Below are 18,208 nucleotides of genomic sequence, written 5' to 3'. Positions count from 1 at the left end.
CTGTCCACCACGTTGTGTCAAGTGGCCTTCTCTTTTTGTGTTAGTAATCAGATTCCCCCTCTCCAATAGCGTAGTCGTGAGAAAGTCGTGAGAAAAGTAACATCTGCTTTTGTTGGGGTTCGTGACAGGCCACAGAGAACTCTGCACTATGAGCTTTGAATCTGAATGTTCTGTCAGTCATTCATTCGTTTACTCATCAGACCTTGAGCATCCTCTTGGCGAAGCCCTCTGCTCTGTACTGGGGATACAGGCATGAATAGAATACTCTTCATCGTCAGGAAATTCAGTCTAGCTGGGGACACAAATACTTACAGGTCCTGCCACCATATGGGAAGTACAAGACCCTCTTGGTTTGTGTCCACCGTGTGACGTGAGCACTTTGAAAGGAGTACCTAACAGACGTGAGAGAGACAAGAGAGAAGGAGGTGATCAGGGAAGGGTCCGGAAGGAATAATGTGACTCTCTGAAGGCCAGCGGAGTAAATCACATAAAGTGAGCAAGGGTGGCATTGCCAGTAGAGGGCATGGCACCTACACAGGTGCGGAGGTGAGAAGCAGTGTGCCATGCTCGGAAGAGGCCGCCAGCCTAGGGGACCATCTGGGCAGGTGAGGAAAGATAGGCGGGGAGCACACCCCGATGGCCTTACATGTCCTACAAAGAAGGAAAAAAATGTGGTGGAGGTGGACTTAAATATTAATTATGGTTTTAGGATTTATTCTCTGCTCATCTATTTATATAACCAAAATATATTGGTATGCCAGACACTGAGCTTGGCAGGTGGGTTCAGAGATGGTTGTGGCCCAGTTCCTGCCTCAAGGCATTCACAGCACCATGATGCCTGAAGGACCTTCTTGGTCCAGTGCTTTGTGCCTCTGCAGTGGTGAGAGCTTTACCTGCCAAAGGCTTTATCCCTTTACAGAGCGAGCTTCAGGGAGTCCGCCCAGGGCTGGCCCTGATTGGCCGATCATCCTAAGCAGCTCACGGCTGTGTGCCCTGACAGTGGGGCACACCATACATGATTTGACAGCTGCCATGCTAACACAAACCCTCATTTTCCTGAAATGATTTAGAAATACCTCGGAAATCCTCTCGGGAAAATTGGGTTGATGGAGTACAGTGATGAGTTGGCAGCATGCATTTTTTTTTAGTCAGCGAGAATTTCATCTATCCTCTTTGCTGCCAACCCAGACATGCTCAGCTTGGGGCTGATAAGCTTATGAGGATGATGAAGTTGGTTCTTCCCGGCATCTCCCAGCTGCTTTATCATGGTCCTGCGGCTGCAGGGGGGCCTGTGCCGTGTCACATCTCCCTGGATCTTGTAGTGAAGGCTCTTTCAAGTTAAGTGTAGTGGACGTCCTTTGTAAAACAGGACATGTTAAAGTTGGAAACAACACATATTTTGCAAAAATGCATCCTGTGTTTTGTGTCACAAATTGGGAACTTCTTTCTGGAAGTTTAGGTGTAGTCTGACTTGAAAAATCCTGGTATGAGAATGGAAGAAATGTTTCCTGTTGCCCTAGCCATTGCGCTTGCTTAGAACTCCGAACTCTTCTTTCTTCTTAAGCTTCTCCAGTTTATAGTAATTTGTCTTTACTTAGTAATTCCTTGAGTCTCATCTGTAGTTCCCAAAACATCTCCACTCCTGTAACTTCAGATGCTTAGTTGTAATGTCTAGCAGGCCTCCGCAGTCAGAATTAAGAACGTTAGAATGGCAACATCAGCTGCAGCCTGTAATTCACGGAGATTCCGAGTCGGTTCTCAGTTCACAGTGGAGAGAGATCATGTATGCGCTGGGGTGGGAGGTAGGAATGGAATATAGGTGCACACACCTCCTGCCACTACACCGGACGAGACCTGCAATCTGAGTCACATGTGGTGCTGACGTTGTGCAGTTTGAGGGAATGACTGACCCTTTTGACTGTTAGTACTTTACTGTCTCTCAGGACTACTGGCTACAAGTGTGAGAAAGACACGTCTGCCAACTCATATGCATTAACAAGGAATTTCTTAAATCTGAGGTGGCCACTTCTGCAGAGTTCTTGCTTTATTAAGTTCTGTTAATTAGGGGTAGGCTCTGTCTAGGTCTTCATAGTGCTGAGTGTGTTTACAGTCCTCACCTCTCCCATGGAAAGCCTCGCTGTGGCCAGAGCAGCCATCTGGACCAGTGTGGGCAGGAGGTGCTCTCTTGCTTGGATGGAGGTCACAGCCAGTGTGCACTGGCCCAGCCTTGCTGATGTGTCCATGTGCTTTTCATTTTCTTTCCAGTGTCTTATATGTCTAAGAAGGAACCCAGAACCATGAACTTAGTGAAAATTCATACCGATCCTCCTCTCCATTTAGTTTTGTTCTCCAAATTCACCTGCTATGGATTTGACTTTGGCTGTTTCTCAGATGAACTATCATGGTGGTTTTTTATATTTTCTATACCATACATGCCTGATCATCACTTGAAGGAGCTTTGAAAAGTTGCAGCATTTGAGATATATGTTTGGGGCCCAGGCAAACATATTCTGTACTGTGAGCCTAAAAATCTGTTTGGCTTTCCCATCTTTTGTTTTGGAAAGTAACTTTAGCAGTGCTGAAATTTGCGAAGTTTAGGTGTAGTCTGACTTGAAAAATCCTGGTATGAGAATGGAAGAAATGTTTCCTGTTGCCCTAGCCATTGCGCTTGCTTAGAACTCCGAACTCTTCTTTCTTCTTAAGCTTCTCCAGTTTATAGTAATTTGTCTTTACTTAGTAATTCCTTGAGTCTCATCTGTAGTTCCCAAAACATCTCCACTCCTGTAACTTCAGATGCTTAGTTGTAATGTCTAGCAGGCCTCCGCAGTCAGAATTAAGAACGTTAGAATGGCAACATCAGCTGCAGCCTGTAATTCACGGAGATTCCGAGTCGGTTCTCAGTTCACAGTGGAGAGAGATCATGTATGCGCTGGGGTGGGAGGTAGGAATGGAATATAGGTGCACACACCTCCTGCCACTACACCGGACGAGACCTGCAATCTGAGTCACATGTGGTGCTGACGTTGTGCAGTTTGAGGGAATGACTGACCCTTTTGACTGTTAGTACTTTACTGTCTCTCAGGACTACTGGCTACAAGTGTGAGAAAGACACGTCTGCCAACTCATATGCATTAACAAGGAATTTCTTAAATCTGAGGTGGCCACTTCTGCAGAGTTCTTGCTTTATTAAGTTCTGTTAATTAGGGGTAGGCTCTGTCTAGGTCTTCATAGTGCTGAGTGTGTTTACAGTCCTCACCTCTCCCATGGAAAGCCTCGCTGTGGCCAGAGCAGCCATCTGGACCAGTGTGGGCAGGAGGTGCTCTCTTGCTTGGATGGAGGTCACAGCCAGTGTGCACTGGCCCAGCCTTGCTGATGTGTCCATGTGCTTTTCATTTTCTTTCCAGTGTCTTATATGTCTAAGAAGGAACCCAGAACCATGAACTTAGTGAAATTTCATACCGATCCTCCTCTCCATTTAGTTTTGTTCTCCAAATTCACCTGCTATGGATTTGACTTTGGCTGTTTCTCAGATGAACTATCATGGTGGTTTTTTATATTTTCTATACCATACATGCCTGATCATCACTTGAAGGAGCTTTGAAAAGTTGCAGCATTTGAGATATATGTTTGGGGCCCAGGCAAACATATTCTGTACTGTGAGCCTAAAAATCTGTTTGGCTTTCCCATCTTTTGTTTTGGAAAGTAACTTTAGCAGTGCTGAAATTTGCAGGACTCTGGGTTCAGTTTTGTCCTTGGTGTTGAGATGAGTGTAGGTGTTGGGGTGCGGGGTGGGGATGGGGTGGGGGGCTCACTCCTTGTTGACTGCTCGCTATGAGCCTCTGTGACTCCGAGCCAAAGCTCAGACATCTTTCTCACAACTCTCCTTCCAGACCACACCCGTGACGATGCAGGTTGGAGAAGGTCAGCAGGTGCAGATTGTCCAAGCCCAGCCACAGGGTCAAGGCCAGCAGGCCCAGGGTGGCAGTGGACAGACCATGCAGGTGATGCAACAGATCATCACCAACACGGGAGAGATCCAGCAGATCCCGGTAAGCCCGCCCAGGGCAGGCCGTGCTCTCGGCTTGTGACGGGGAGCATGCACACACACGTTTATTTACACACATATATGTAAATGCACACACACACACACACAGGCTCATGGACAATGCATATTGTCAAAAACTATCCATGAATTTACATTTTAAAAATTTATTTCTTTTTACACCAAAGTAAATTAGTTCTTTCATTTTTCCACAAACCTTTTTTTAATCCAAGAGGGCACATTTATGGGCAGAGCATTGGAGGTGCACCCCACTGGAGCCTGGTCATGCTACAGTTCTTTTTCCTTCTAATCCTCCATCCTGTCAGGATCCTAGATACACATGGGATCCAGGTTCCTCTATGCAGTGCTTAACTGTACTACCGGGCTGACCCTCGTGAACTTTTACAAGTCCCTGTGTGTGTGTGTGCATGTGCGTATGTGTCTCGTTCTCAACTGAACTCCCCATTACTCTCACCCTGCGATTTGTTCCATGAGGCCTACTCCCACTTTCCTTTATTCCACGTTCAGGTTCACCACTGTGGGGCAGTTCCTCTCGCTCTCCCCCACCCCACCTACACAGAGAGACCGTTGTAATCATCGCTCCTTGCCAAGACCCAAAGGCCCTGCAAGGCAGTCCTATCTTTGATTAGCAGAGAAGAGAAGGAGGTGTATAGGGAAGGCCATAAATACACTTGTTGCATATTCATGAGTCAGTTCCCAGTGGAGCCTGCAGCAAAGTGTATTTTTGGCTTTCATTTAACTTACCCATTCCCTCACTGTGGACCGCTGCTTCCTGTGCTCCTTGAGGGATTCCATTTCTTAGATTTGTTGGCTTTTTTACTTGTACTTGTTCTTTTGTAACAAATGTCCTTGTCTTAACACTTGCAATCTATACATTGGTCCTTTTGCCACCAAAAAACTGGAAAGCGAGTGACGTGGAACACTTCTGTTCTGCCGCTTGCTCTTCTTCCTGTTGTAAATGCAGTGGATGTAGGTGTCGAAACTAACTTGGACTCAGTTAACTATTTTCTTTTTGAAACCAACTCAAAAAGTATCCTCAGCTCAGTTTTAGGAACTATTCTTGTTAGTTGAGTAATAGGCCAGGAGAAAGTTTAGAGAGTACGTGCATGTGTCTGTCTGTGCATGTCATTCACACATACACAATACCAGAACTGAACTCTGCATTCCCTCAGTGTTTTAGACAAAAATTGGAAGTCCTGTCTCTTGTATGGTTCTCATTTTTGCATGTAAAAGCACCAAAACCTGTAGCTTATTGCTGTAGAGCATGTGTGCTTGCAGGGCTGGAGGGGAGCAAGAACTCACCCTGCAGGGGGCATGGCCATGTCACAATCCCTTTGTTCTCTTCCCAGTATTTTAGGCATGCTCTCACACATGCCTGGCATGTTTTTCAAGCTGCCAGATCTGGGACTCAAACCCATGGTTGGCCATCTGGGATCCAGCCACCTGAACCTCCATTTTACCTGCTGGCCCAACAGGTTTATTTATTAAGCCAGAAAAGCGTTCCCACCTTAGAGAACTTTAGCCCAGAAAACCTGTTGCACAGTTCATGACCTCATGCTCGCTGCTCTAGGCACCTCCTGCAGGAGCCTGCATTTCTTTAGGCAGCTCATCAGACAGAATGCTTCAGAAAAGAAATTTTACATCCCTTTTGAAAGCCCAAGAGGTGGGCTTATTTTGTAATACAAATAAAATAAAAAGCTCTGAAACCCTCCAGGCATGTCCTGTGTTAGGGGTGGAGCACCACCAGCCGTCTACAACAAATCCTAAAAGAGAAGGTTGCTTCTGTTGAAGGACTGCTTGGAACGATTTGGCTCGCAGCTTTTCAGTCACATTTGGGTTCCTGCAAAGAGCTGCTTCCCAGCTACAACTCTGAAATCCCCATGGCTGTTAGCACACCTTCTCCTACTCCTGAGACGAAGCTCCCAGGAGTAGTCTTTCATCGTGTGAGCCTTGGCTGCGGTTCTGGTGACTCCTGAGACCAGCTGCCATCTGTCTTGCTACACATTTCCCAAGCCTCCACCCAGCTGTCTTTATTCCCACCAGCAACTGGATGTTGCCACCCGAAAGCTGCTCTGTAGGGCTTAGGGGGATCTAGCCTTCACACCACAGTTTCCCCGCACCTCCCCTTGGCGCACTCTCAGAGGAGACATGGCCCTGTCTCCTGTGAATGAAACTCTTAATGGGTTTAGGTTTTGTGTCCTTTCATTGTGCCTCAGTGGACAGTTCTGAAAAGGTCTACAAAGAACTTCAGAGTTTGTATTTTCTTGGTGAGGCCGAAAGCGGACTGATCACCCACCGCCTGCAGGAGATGCAGCCTCAGGCTGTCAGCACTTTCCTCCTGGGAGAGGGAAACAGCCAGCGAAGTCAGCTCTTGAAGGCCAGGGGGAGTTTGCTCCAGAGAGAAATGGCCTGACTGGCCTCTCGGCCTCTCGAAGCTTCCCCTTGCAGCAAAGTCAGGCCAGGCAGCCAGAGGGGGTGGTTTTGGGGCCCCTAAGGTTGAGATAGACCAGGTCTGCCTGTGTTCCCCGAACCGCTTGGATTCCCCTCAGTCATGGGGTACTGTCTGCAGTCCTCCACACGTTGTCTGCCATACCGTACTTCTCGCAATGCCCTAGTCCTCCGTCGCCAGCTCGAGGCTCTAAAACTGTCATGGTACACCGGAGCGTTAAGAGCCTGAGTTAAGCTTTTAGCACACAATTAAATGCAGCTTGTGGCATTATCATATTATCTGAGACTTCATCGTAAGCATGAGGCACTCTGGGGGCACTTTTGTAGTTTTGGTTTCCCATGATGGCATTTTCTGTGAAAGGTTTATCGATTCTGCTCCCCCTGGGGGTTGTTTGGCCAGAGCTGGTGCTGAACACCAAGGATCCTAAAAGTCCCACAGACCCCCTTGGCCCCAGCTCTTGGGGACAGAGATAGTAAAGCAGAGCAGCTTTTCCCCTCAGGACAGGCGGCGTAGGGTGGCAGTGCTAGGGCCGCGGTGCAGAACCATGGCCATCTGCTGTGGCCTCCTGGCGACACTGGACCGCACAGTGTGGGAGTGCGGAGTGGGAGAGGAAGGAGACTGTTCTTAGGACACGGGCATCCCGAGAACGCCAGTCACCTTGGAGGTCACACAGCCAAGAGCCAGCGGGTGCTGACGGCCACTGTTCTCACATAGGCGACAGGTCTGGGCTTTTGTCTGCGGGTATTGTCTTATTTTGGGGGTGGGGTCATCGTGGTTGTGCTTGTTTTGACCTCCATTTAAAGGTACTTTTTCAGGGTCAGCTTCTTTGGAGGTCCGGGTGGGTAGGGGGCGAGCACTGCCTCTGGTCATGGAGTGCTTGCCTGCTCAAGGCGGTCCCAGTCTCCTGTGCTCACTCTCGCTCTGCTCCTGCCACAGGTGCAGCTGAATGCCGGCCAGCTTCAGTATATCCGCCTTGCCCAGCCCGTATCAGGCACCCAGGTTGTGCAGGGACAGATCCAGACACTCGCCACCAATGCGCAGCAGGTATGTGCCCCAGAGATGCAGAGGCAGGGCTTGAGTTACCGGTTCTGGCTCAGCACACAGCTGCCTCGCCACCTCCTCCTTCACCCAGCTGCACCCTCGGTGTCTGTTCTGCACCCAGGGAGGTGGGGACAGTTAGGAGATTGATTCAGAGTCCCTCTCTGTCTCCCTCTTGTTTCTTCTGTGAACAGGAGAGCGAGAGAGAAATAGAGACAGATAGTCCCGAGAGGGTTTCACACACAGCTCCACCCAGCTTCAGCCTGGCCCTGGCTCATGGGCACGCATGCACCCTGTGTTCAGAGAGGTCTCTGGACATGAACCTGGAACCTTCCCATGTGGGTCAGCCTTGCAGAATGTTGTGCTACCACTGTGCCACCGCCTGGCTCCTCCAAGTGCGTTTCTGACCATCTTGTTCTCAGGAGGCAAAGAAATGTAAATCGGGAAGCGCAGGGGTACCTGAAAGATGCCTGACGTGTGCACCCTCTTCAGTCCAAGGGAAGGCTTTGATGGACCCCCTAGTGGTCAGGCTGTTTCTGTCTTTAAACCCAAACAGCTGTCACGTTCGGCACCTCCTGTGCCTCTGGAGAGCTTACTTAGGTTTACCCCCACTCTGCATCCCTAACCAGAACAATGGCCCTTTCATCTCCTGTGCCCGCATTATTGAAGGCTGTGAGTCATAGATGCCAAGGGGGCTGGCTCCCTGGGCCTGAGGAGTGGAGGGACGTGGGTATCATGTGCAGAGGATGGGGGGAGACGCCGGTCAGGGGGAAGTGTTGTTAATGGATTCTTTTGCCTCAGACCCAAAAAAAGCAGCGATCGTTTAAGAGCCGGACCCGTCTGGCCCAGTTGCATTTCTGGTGATGCATCTATTGACAGTGGTGACAGAGCTGAGTTCATGGAGCAGGTCTCCGAAGATCTCATTTGGGAGAATGTGAGGAATGAGCCAAAAGCAAGGCTTTTCTGTTCCATCCAGCCTCTGGATCATTAAAGGGCCCTTCTGTACTAAGTCCTGGCTCACCCGAAGACTCGGGGTTTTCCGTAATTCAGGGTGCTCACTAACGCCAGTTCACATCTCTAGACTGGTCGTACACTTGAGTGTCTCCTTGCAGCCTTCCTTATACCTTGTAAAATTCTTCCTTGAGATTTAAAAAAAAATTTTATTTTTTCAGTTTGTCATAGGGTGTATGCACTTGCTGGAAAGAGAAAGTCCTCCCGAGCCCCCATGGGACATGGCTACAGTGTACTCCCCTCTCCATTTTCCTCTCAGATTTTGGGCACACACACATTTGGCATGTTTTTCAAGCCATCAAGTCCAGGACTCAAACCACACATTCAGTTGTGTGGGATCCAGGGCCTTAACTGCCACACCACTGGCTAGCCCCTGGAAGAAAATTGATGGCATGGGATTGAGAGGAATGGTTTCTCAGAGGTCAGTTTGGTAAAATGAACTAAAGCCAGAAAGTGGGGACAGTTGGAGAAAGATGGAAAAGAAGGGTGTATCTGAAGTGTTAAAATCTCCTTCACAGCAAGGTTGTTTTTTTTTTTTTTTTTTAACTTATTTTTGAGAGGTTTTTCCTATAGGGTGCGTGCACTTGCTAGAAAGACAGATAGAAAGTGAGAAATCACCCCCCAGGGGGAATGACCACACCGCAATCCCTTCTCCTCCATTCTCCTCTCGGGATCTTGGGCACACACACATGCGCCCAGCATGAGTTTAAACCACTGGGTCCTGGACTCAGACCACGGCCGACCACATACATGGGAGTCCAGTGACACAGCCATTACAAACCAACTGCTGGCCCCCACGGCAGGCTTTAAGTGAGGCAACTTGACACTTAGTAGATACTCGGAAAATGTAATGGTAAACATTTCCAAATGCACTTCAAAGTCCCCACGAGGGGATTTTGGCGCAGGTGATAGTGGTTTCCTTTGCTCCACCCACTGGCCCTCCCCCTTCTCCTCTCTTCCTTGGCCGGCAGGGCCTTGCCTTTCTTGGAAAAAGCTCCTCATAGGTTTGCCACCAGGAGTGCCAGGGCCACAGCCGCTTGCTCGCCAGGGTGTTTCGTATTCCGGTCAGATAATCTGGGTGATAGGGACTTGGTTTGGGGTCCACCTTCCAAGAATGGAAAGGACCACTTAGCACAGTGCCCACTGTTTTGCAGTCTGCCTTCGCTATTAGAAAGGCAGACTCTTGGGGCTCCCACCGCCAAACATCAGCGTGAATTTCCCTGCCGCTGTACACTGGGCTGGTGCCTCCCGTGTCTGCCGCTCCTGAGCCCAGGAGTTTGGTGTCCTGTTCACGCCTCAGCCCTCAGAGTGATGGGGTGGTCTGGGGAGTGTGGGACCTTGAGAAAGATGGGTGTGGGTGGTGGACGCCTATGGTGCCAGGGCTGCGTAGCCGTCAGTCCAGGAGACTGGGAGGGACCCTTGCTTTTTCTCCAACACCTGTTCCATGCCAGGCCCCATTCCGGGCACCTATACACATTTATTGTCTCATATACCTTCATGGTCCCCCTCGGGGTGTACTGGCCGACCAGACCCACAGCTGACCTGCCTGCTCTCCTGTTTTTGTTCCTGCAGATTACACAGACCGAAGTCCAGCAGGGACAGCAGCAGTTCAGCCAGTTCACAGATGGACAGGTAGGGCGCCCAGCCTGGGCAGGGCAGGGCGAGGAGTGGGAGGGCAGGGCAGCAGGGATCGCCTGGGCTGGCCGCGAGGGTCACTGTTCTCTGCTAACAGAGAGCGGACAGAAATGGTTCACGTAGGAACAGCTTAAGTCAGGGCACTGTGCTTTAGGTCTGTAGGCTTGAGGGAGCTGGAAGTAGTCCTGGACCTCGTGTAACCCCGACTGCCACTTTCCAGTTCCTGCCTGAGCCTAGGCATTGGAAGTGTGGCCCCTGTTCACTGAGCTGCTCTTTGCCGAGCCAGGACTGAATGCAAAGCTCCCCTTCCCTCTCTAGGACTTTTTTTTTTTTTTTTTTTTTTTTGTTGTTTTTTTTATAAGTAGTCCTGGACCTCGTGTAACCCCGACTGCCACTTTCCAGTTCCTGCCTGAGCCTAGGCATTGGAAGTGTGGCCCCTGTTCACTGAGCTGCTCTTTGCCGAGCCAGGACTGAATGCAAAGCTCCCCTTCCCTCTCTAGGACTTTTTTTTTTTTTTTTGTAAGCTGTGCTGCTTTTTAAAGCTTAGATTCGTTGAGTGCAGAGAACATGTGACTTCTTGGTGCCTGGAATTCAGTAACTTTAAACCCATGCAAGGAAGGAATTTTCCCTTTTCCCTCCTGCTTTCCCAGAGACCATTGAGGACAGGAGAGGATGACATGCCTAAATTTGTACTCTGCTGCCCGAAGGGGGAGGAGCGCACCTCAGGACCCGTGTCTGGCTTTGGCCAGCACCAGGTGCTGCACCTACACGCCAGGCTCCGTGGGGGTCTTGGCTTTTGGTTTCTTCAGGGACACCTAGGAAGCCAGTGGCCACTTGACCCTAACCTTCCTCAGTGGCTGCGTGAACGTCTTCTCCACCCCTCACAGGTCTTGGCTGTGCTCCGTGTTTCATACCAGGCCCCTCCTTAGCAGGGCCCAGGTAGGATTTAGGTTCAGCGTAGCTTCTACCTGAGCCAGGTGTTCTCAGGCGAGGAGGAGCAGGGGTGGTCCTACTGCCCCTTGCCAGTGAAGATTACCAGGAGTTGGGGAAATGCGGACTTCCAAGCTGCTGGTACAGTGGTTCGAATTGCTTGTGTTTATCACAGAGGAACAGCGTGCAGCCAGCTCGAGGCTCTGAGCTCACGGGAGAGGCAGAGCCCAGAGAAGTGAAAGCCGCAGGAAATTCAACTCCCTGCACCTCCTCCCTGCCTACCACACACCCCGCCGCACACCGGCCTGGGGCCTCCTGTGTCTGCTGCTCCCGACCCCTGCAGAGCCCTACGCCCCCTCCTCCCTCTGACGCCTTGCAGTGGGTGGTGGTTGAAGTTTCTGGGGCCCCCAACCAGCTCGAGGCCCATAGGGAGCTGCATGCCCCTCTCCCAGGGGTGACCTCACTCTCTCCTCTCCACCCCTCGCAGCAGCTCTACCAGATCCAGCAAGTCACCATGCCTGCGGGCCAGGACCTCGCCCAGCCCATGTTCATCCAGTCAGCCAGCCAGTCCTCCGACGGGCAGGCCCCCCAGGTGACCGGCGACTGAGGGCCGAGCTGGCAAGGCCAAGGACACCCAGCACAATTTTTGCCATACAGCCCCAGGTGATGGGCACAGCCTCCCTCCCCAGAGGACCCGGCGACCCCAGCGCCCCCTGCAGGCTAGGACACTGGTGCAAGATTCTCCAACAGAAAGATGCAGTCGTTTTTATTTCCTTTTTTTTTTCTTTTTTTCATTTTTCTCCTCCAAGGAATCAATATTTCAATATGTTGAGCTGTGTGTCCAATGCTATGAAATGAAAATATTAAATAACATATTTATGGCATTTTCTTGAAGAGTGTGGTTGAAGAAATATTTCTTTCAGTTTTTTTTTTTTTGTTTGGTTCTTACCGCCACCGCTTTTCAGGAGCAAATCTCCCCAGGGGTGGACGGTGTTTCCTGGCTCTCGAAACAGCTGCTGCCCCCAAGATTTGCCACCTGGTTCTGCCCTCAGATCGAATTAGGCGAACACGTATAACGTCTTTTTCACTGGCTGTCTTCTCCACACGCCCCTGTTCTTGCCCCAGAGGGCTGTGTGTTTGCATCCAGAGGCCATGGAAACATTCCTCGTGTTTAAGAGATGAACTCATTCCCTACGGAGAGCGGATGGTTCTGTCCCCTCACCCTGCTCTCCCAGGGACCCACGGAGACTAGAACTTTGTGCATTTGCCCCTCCCCCTTTTTTATTTTATTTTTAAAATGCATTAAAAATTGTGCTAGTCTCCTTTGCTGCATGGACTTCAAACTGCATGAAATGCAATAAATTTCATTTTCAATAATTTAGAGTCTGGGTTTCTGTGTCCGGGGCATTCATTGGGCCACTGAGCTTGGGTTGGGTGTGGGTAGGCGGGGCACCCTTGTGAGCAGGGGGTGTCCAAAGCTAAGGGAACTAAAAACAAACAAACAAAAAAGCTAAGGGAACTTAATCCACCCTCTGACTCCAACTGAGAACCTCAGCTGATTTTAGAAGGGGAAGTTCATCGGCTGTCCCTGCCACTCAGAGGTGCCCACCTGACTCACTGGCCTGCACATGTGTCACACTGAGCTGTGTCTCCCTTGGTTGAGGGATTAGGGGGGCATCCCTCACGGAGAGTGCTGGCTCTGCCCCGCAGACAAGGAGCGGGTAAGTCCCTCTGCGCCTTCCCGGCACGGGCTGGCACTACACCGCCTGCCACGGCCATCTTACTACCAGAAGTGAGACTGACATCTGCCGTGGAGGCCGCCCAGGCTCCTTGTCTGCGGAGCAGAGGATCCCAGAGCCCGCGCCTGCGTCCCGTTGAAGTGGAGAGACTAGAAAGAGCACTCCGCTGGCCGTGGAGGCCAGCGGTGCACCAGCTGTCGCTCCCTGCCATCCTCACAGCCAGAATGGGTGTGCTGTGGGGAGAGCAGTGAACGGATGCGAAGAAAACGCTAACACACCTTAAAGCCACGCCAACTCCCTCGGCTCTGGAACTGTCTCGGGTGAGGAGGGAATGGGGAGAGGCTTTACCCCAGCCCCTTGTTAGAGCCCCTTGTCAAGCCTGTGTCTGATGCTCTTATGACTCCCTCACCAAATGTCCCCCACTGTAAGCGAGGGGGACAGGACAAGAATTGGTAAGAAAATGTTCAGGTAACGGGATGGCCCTCTGTCCTCACTCCCAGGAGCTCCCCAGATCTCCGATCCAAATACACTTCTCTGTCTGGGTTGGGGGATCCTGGTCACTGGTCTCCTGATGCTGGTAGTCTGTGACGTGCTTGAGCATCTGTCACCTATTTCATTCCATTTCCTCAGGGTACCTCATCTCATCCCACCAAAACGGCGATAGCTTGCAATGAAAACACAGTAAAATGATAAAACAGGGCAAATTAAAATGAGGAAAAATGTAGTCAGGAGATCAGGAGAACAGGAACATAAATATGGCCGGAAGGACCTACACAGTTAGGGGTTTTTGACCCTGAGTTTGCTGGCCACCCAGACAAAAGCAGGGAAGCAGGTAAGGATTCACACTAGAGGAAGACAGCATTGTTTTGCAAAAGCAAACACGTGTTTTTTTAATTTGCCAGAAGGCATGTGTGCTTGCCAGAGAGAGGGGAAGCACCCCTCATGGCAAATGGCCACCATCCCTTCTTTTGGGATTTTGGGCATGTGTGCACATGCACCAGACATACCGTTCAAGCCACTGAGACTGGGACTCAAATGGTGCAGTCAGCCATGTGGGATCCAGCTCCCCTAACCACCAGGCCATGAGTTGGCCCAAAAGCAGAGTTTTCTGATGGTAAGGGTTTGGATACATGGTACCCTCCAATGTCATGAGGGTAGGTAAAGCAGGTGACAGTATCACTGTGAATAAAGGCCCCCATAGCACGGGCAGGCCTCGTGTGCTTTTGACCCTCCTGTCCAGCTCTGAACTTTTCTCTGAAGTGCGTCTTGCCCCCTCTCCAGCTGTCCTATACCCAAACAAATCTGAAACAGCACAACCCTACCTGGAGAGGATGCCAGAGAGCAAAGGAGTGAGCAGGAGGATCCTTCCTACCCTCAGAGAAAGGGTGGAAGTGCCACCGTCATTTCATGGCACCTTCTGGCTCACCTTGCTGCTCTTCAGCTCGTTCCTGAAGACCCAGACGTAATTGGAGTTGCGAGCCAGGTAATGGTTCATTTACCCGTAGACTTCCATTCTTGCTTTGGAGCTGTTTCGATCAGTTATGATTGGCGAGCAGCCTCCCTGCCGAGCACGTCCCCTTTAAATCACCCTGCCAGCAGGGCCCGTCCTGTGTAAGCAAACCCTGTGGTGCAGCCCTAGCGAGCCCCTATCTAATACCCAGCACGATCCCCTTACATCCGGAGCATTCTTCGAACATTTTCCCCAGTGCTTGCAGCGTCTGTCCTCCTGATGATCTTCGGTGACCCTTCAGGGGAGACAGGAAGAGAGATCATGATCCGTGTGTTACAGATGGAGTCATGGGAGCCCTGGCAAAGTGCAGTGACTTGTCCAAGGTCACTCTGAATCAGGCGGAATTGAAATCAGAACCCTGCCCTCCTGATTCCCTGTGCGAACATAGTTGCTCTCTGGCCAAAGGTGGCGTCTGTGTGTTTAAGAAGGAACAAGCTTTTACTAAATAGGAACTGTTTCCTTTCTCTCAGCCTCCCTGAGCCCACTGGCCCAGCCCTCGGCATAAATGAAATAAATAAAGCAATTGAGTCTACTCTGGGGGCAGCCAAGAGGCTGAGGGGGCAGATTGGAGACCCTGGGATTCTGAGCGGCTGATGCACTGATACGGCTGGCTTCCTTGCGGCTCAGTTCTGCTGTGGCCACGAGGGGGCAGCACACAGCCCTCACTTTAGTCTGGGAGGTGCTCCATCCCACCCAAATCCCAACTTGAAGCAATTCTAGGAAATAATGGGGGTTTGACGCCCCTTTCTCAAGGGATGCAAGCTCTTTAGCCCCCTTCCTGATAAAACTCTCACCCTTTGAAAGGAGGGGCCTCCCTACGATAACAGCGGGGGCTGGAAACACTACCCTCTCCAGAGTATTGCATCAAGATAGTTGTTTAGATTTTCATAAGGACTTTCTGACAGCCTGAGTTTGTTCAAGGTCCTTACCTCCCCAGCTGTTTCCTTCCACTCCTTCCCACCACCCAGTTACTCACTGGATCCTGAACTCACCGTCATGTTTTCAGACTGTGCTGGCTCCAATGCCTGGAATGCCCTTTTACTTTTTTTTTTTTTTTAATGTATCGATCTCCTATACATCCATCAAGACCCAATTTAAATGGTCCTTGCTGAGAAACTTGTAACTCCCGGGACAGAGTCAGCGAAGACCCGTTCAGACAGCCTCTATATTATTAGAGCACAGACGGTCCTTCAGTGGGTATTTTTGGTATCTTCTGGGTGTCAGCCATTGCTCTGGACATTGTGAATACAGCTGAAAACTAGTCAGGGGAGGTCTTTGCCATCCTGGCACTTATGGGATATCTGGAAAAAGGGGAGATGGACACTGAACACGAGACCAGATTAGGCTCTGGTGGAATCTTCTATCCTGGTCCTCTAGTAAGGGTCCTCTCTGAGCCTCAGAGCCCCACACGGAGCCTGGCACCGAACGTAGCAATACCTGGTGAGTGAGGGAATGAACACAGCTGAACTTGCAGACAGGGTTGTCAGCACCACACACACTCCTGCCTCTGCTCGGCTGTCCTCCCCAGGACCTTTCTCTTGTTAACATTTTTTACTGAGCGCTGATAACCTGCTAGGCAGGGTCTTGGATGGAGGTGAGTCATTTAAGAACTTTTTTGTGTAGGAAAATGGGTCTAAGACTTGTCACCTAAATGGATTCTCATTTCATCTTCATATCCTCATTAGAAAGGTGTTCTCCTCATTTTATAAGCAGGAAATTGAGGCTCAAAGCAGTTAAGAAATGCCCTAACTTTTTTCCTAGAGGTTCAATCTTGTCTGAGGGGCATCTGACCTTCCAAGAGAAGAGGACCCTAGGGTAGTGGTCAAGTGCCCAGACACTTGAGCAACCAAGGAGTGGCTTCTTGCTGGAGTCACAGCCAGCTTGGGTGTTGGGCCACCACCATGGCCCAGAAAGAAGGGACAGGAGGACAGAAAGGCTTGCAGTCCTTAGGAGGGGAGAGCCTGGGCTGAGCCCCAGTGGGACCAGGCTGTCTGGTGCTGAGGAGAGTCCAGAACAGAGCCCAGGCTCTCTCTGCAGCTCTGAGTCTCCAGCCCTCCTTAGAGTCCCAGCTCTCCACTGAGCCCCAGCACCTCTGCAAACTCACAGCACCTTCCCCAAGCCCCTGGGCCTCTCTTTTTCAGCGAAGGTCTGTGGGACAGATGCTTTCTAAGATCTTGGCCGTGTCAAAATGTCGTTTTGTTCTTTCATTTAAATGAGTCTGGAGAGGTATGGCATTCCAGGTTCACAATTATTTGCACTCAGCACTCTGAAGCTACTATTCCACTGTCTTTTGGCATCTGTTGTTGCTGATGAGAAGTTTACTGTCAACTCAATTATTGGACCTTTGTAGATAAACTATCTTTTCCTCTCTGGTGGCTTTTAGGATTTTCTTTATTCTTGACATTCTATACGTCAACTACAAGGTGTCTAGATACAGTTTTGTTTTTAAAGATATCTTACTAAGCAGTTTGTGGGCCTTTTAAATCTAGAAATTTATGTATTTTTTTCTGGAAAGAGCCTAGTCACTATTTCCAGTATCTCTTTCTGAAACTAATAACACATACTGGAGTTTCTCATTCAATCTTCTGTCTCTTCTTTCTCATATGTTAAATCTCTATTCTGTGCTTCATTTTGGAGGATTTCCTCAGTTCTATCTTCTCATTCACTAATTCTCTCTTCAGCTGTATCAACTAACCCATCTGTAGATATTTTCTTTTTAAGTCAGGGACTTAGTTCTTATTGCTGGTTTTGTAGATCTGTTCATTTTTGCATAATGTTCCTGTTTGATATCTTTCTGTTCTTGTTTTATAGATGCTATTTCTTCCTTTATCTTCTTGAACATTTCTTTCTTTTTTTTTTTTTTTTGGAGAGATTTTTGCTATAGGGCACGTGTGCTCACCAGAAAGAGAGAGAGACAGAGAGACAGAGAGATAAAAAGCAAGAAATCACCCCCCAGGGGGGATGGCCATGCCGCAATCCCTTCATTCTCCTCTCGGGATCTTGGGCATGCACACACATGCGCCCGGCATGAGTTTAAGCCACTGGGTCTGGGACTTGAACCACGGTCGACTACATGGGAGTTCAGCGACATAGCCATTATGCTAACTGCTGGTCCTGAACATTTCTTTTTTCAAATTGCCAGAGGGCACATATGTTGGCCAAAGAGAGAACACCTCACAGTGGAGTGTGGTCATTCTGCAATCCTTTTTCCTCCATTTCTCCATCCCATCAGATGGAACGCAAGTCTTACTAGCCTCAAGCCAGCTTTGAGATTTATTGCATAGCAAGGTAGCAAATTCTGAGCCCACACTCCATGTGGACAGGTTGAGATATTGTACTCATATGGCTACTTTTTCTACTCAAAGCCAGGGCCAGGTGGCCAGCAGGCAAAAAGATCGAATCCTGTTCATGGTAGGCATCATTTTCCCAGACCCAGCTCTAAGCAGGAGCCCCTGCCCGTGGTGGGGTCTGCAGCTATATTTCCATCTCTGCTGGAGCATGGAGGCTTGCTAGGAGGTACAGCTTCAACGCCTACTCTCTACATGGTTCTCTTTAATTTATGGCCCTTAATGATTTCCCCATTCTTGCTTTTGAGCTTAGATGTGCATTTTAGAAAAAATCCAGTATTTATCTTGCATATATATTTATAGGAGGAGGGAATGCAATAGGTGTTTGAGTGGGCTTGGGACAAAAGACAGGGGATCCACAGGAAGCCTGAAATCAAGCCTGACCTGCAAGTCCCACTCTCTGAGCTTCCTACCTCTGTCACTGAGCCCCGAGCCTCTCTTCTGAGCCCCTGTTCTCCCTGAGTTCCTGTCTCCTTACAAATACCA

At 49.8% G+C, this 18,208-nt stretch overlaps 1 protein-coding gene across 6 annotated transcripts in view; it reads left to right on the top strand.

The window, feature by feature from the left end:
- NFYC (nuclear transcription factor Y subunit gamma) overlaps nucleotides 1-12,208 on the top strand; it is a 98,142-nt gene extending 85,934 nt beyond the window's left edge. For 4 of the 6 annotated variants that reach the window (XM_027766869.1, XM_027766872.1, XM_027766870.1 and 1 more), the window contains 4 exons: nucleotides 3,891-4,049; nucleotides 7,449-7,556; nucleotides 10,134-10,193; nucleotides 11,302-12,208. In XM_027766869.1, coding sequence (XP_027622670.1) covers nucleotides 3,891-4,049; nucleotides 7,449-7,556; nucleotides 10,134-10,193; nucleotides 11,302-11,733 — 759 coding nt within the window. In that variant the 3' untranslated portion in view covers nucleotides 11,734-12,208. The remainder of the gene's footprint in view (nucleotides 1-3,890; nucleotides 4,050-7,448; nucleotides 7,557-10,133; nucleotides 10,194-11,301) is intronic. The other 2 variants (XM_006164927.3, XM_006164925.3) reach the window with 2 other exon arrangements.
- Nucleotides 12,209-18,208: the final 6,000 nt, after the last annotated feature.

Source organism: Tupaia chinensis, unplaced genomic scaffold, assembly GCF_000334495.1.
Source record: "Tupaia chinensis unplaced genomic scaffold, TupChi_1.0 Scaffold143758_1, whole genome shotgun sequence".
Lineage (NCBI taxonomy): Eukaryota > Metazoa > Chordata > Mammalia > Scandentia > Tupaiidae > Tupaia > Tupaia belangeri.
This window is presented reverse-complemented; position numbering and strand designations above follow the sequence as displayed.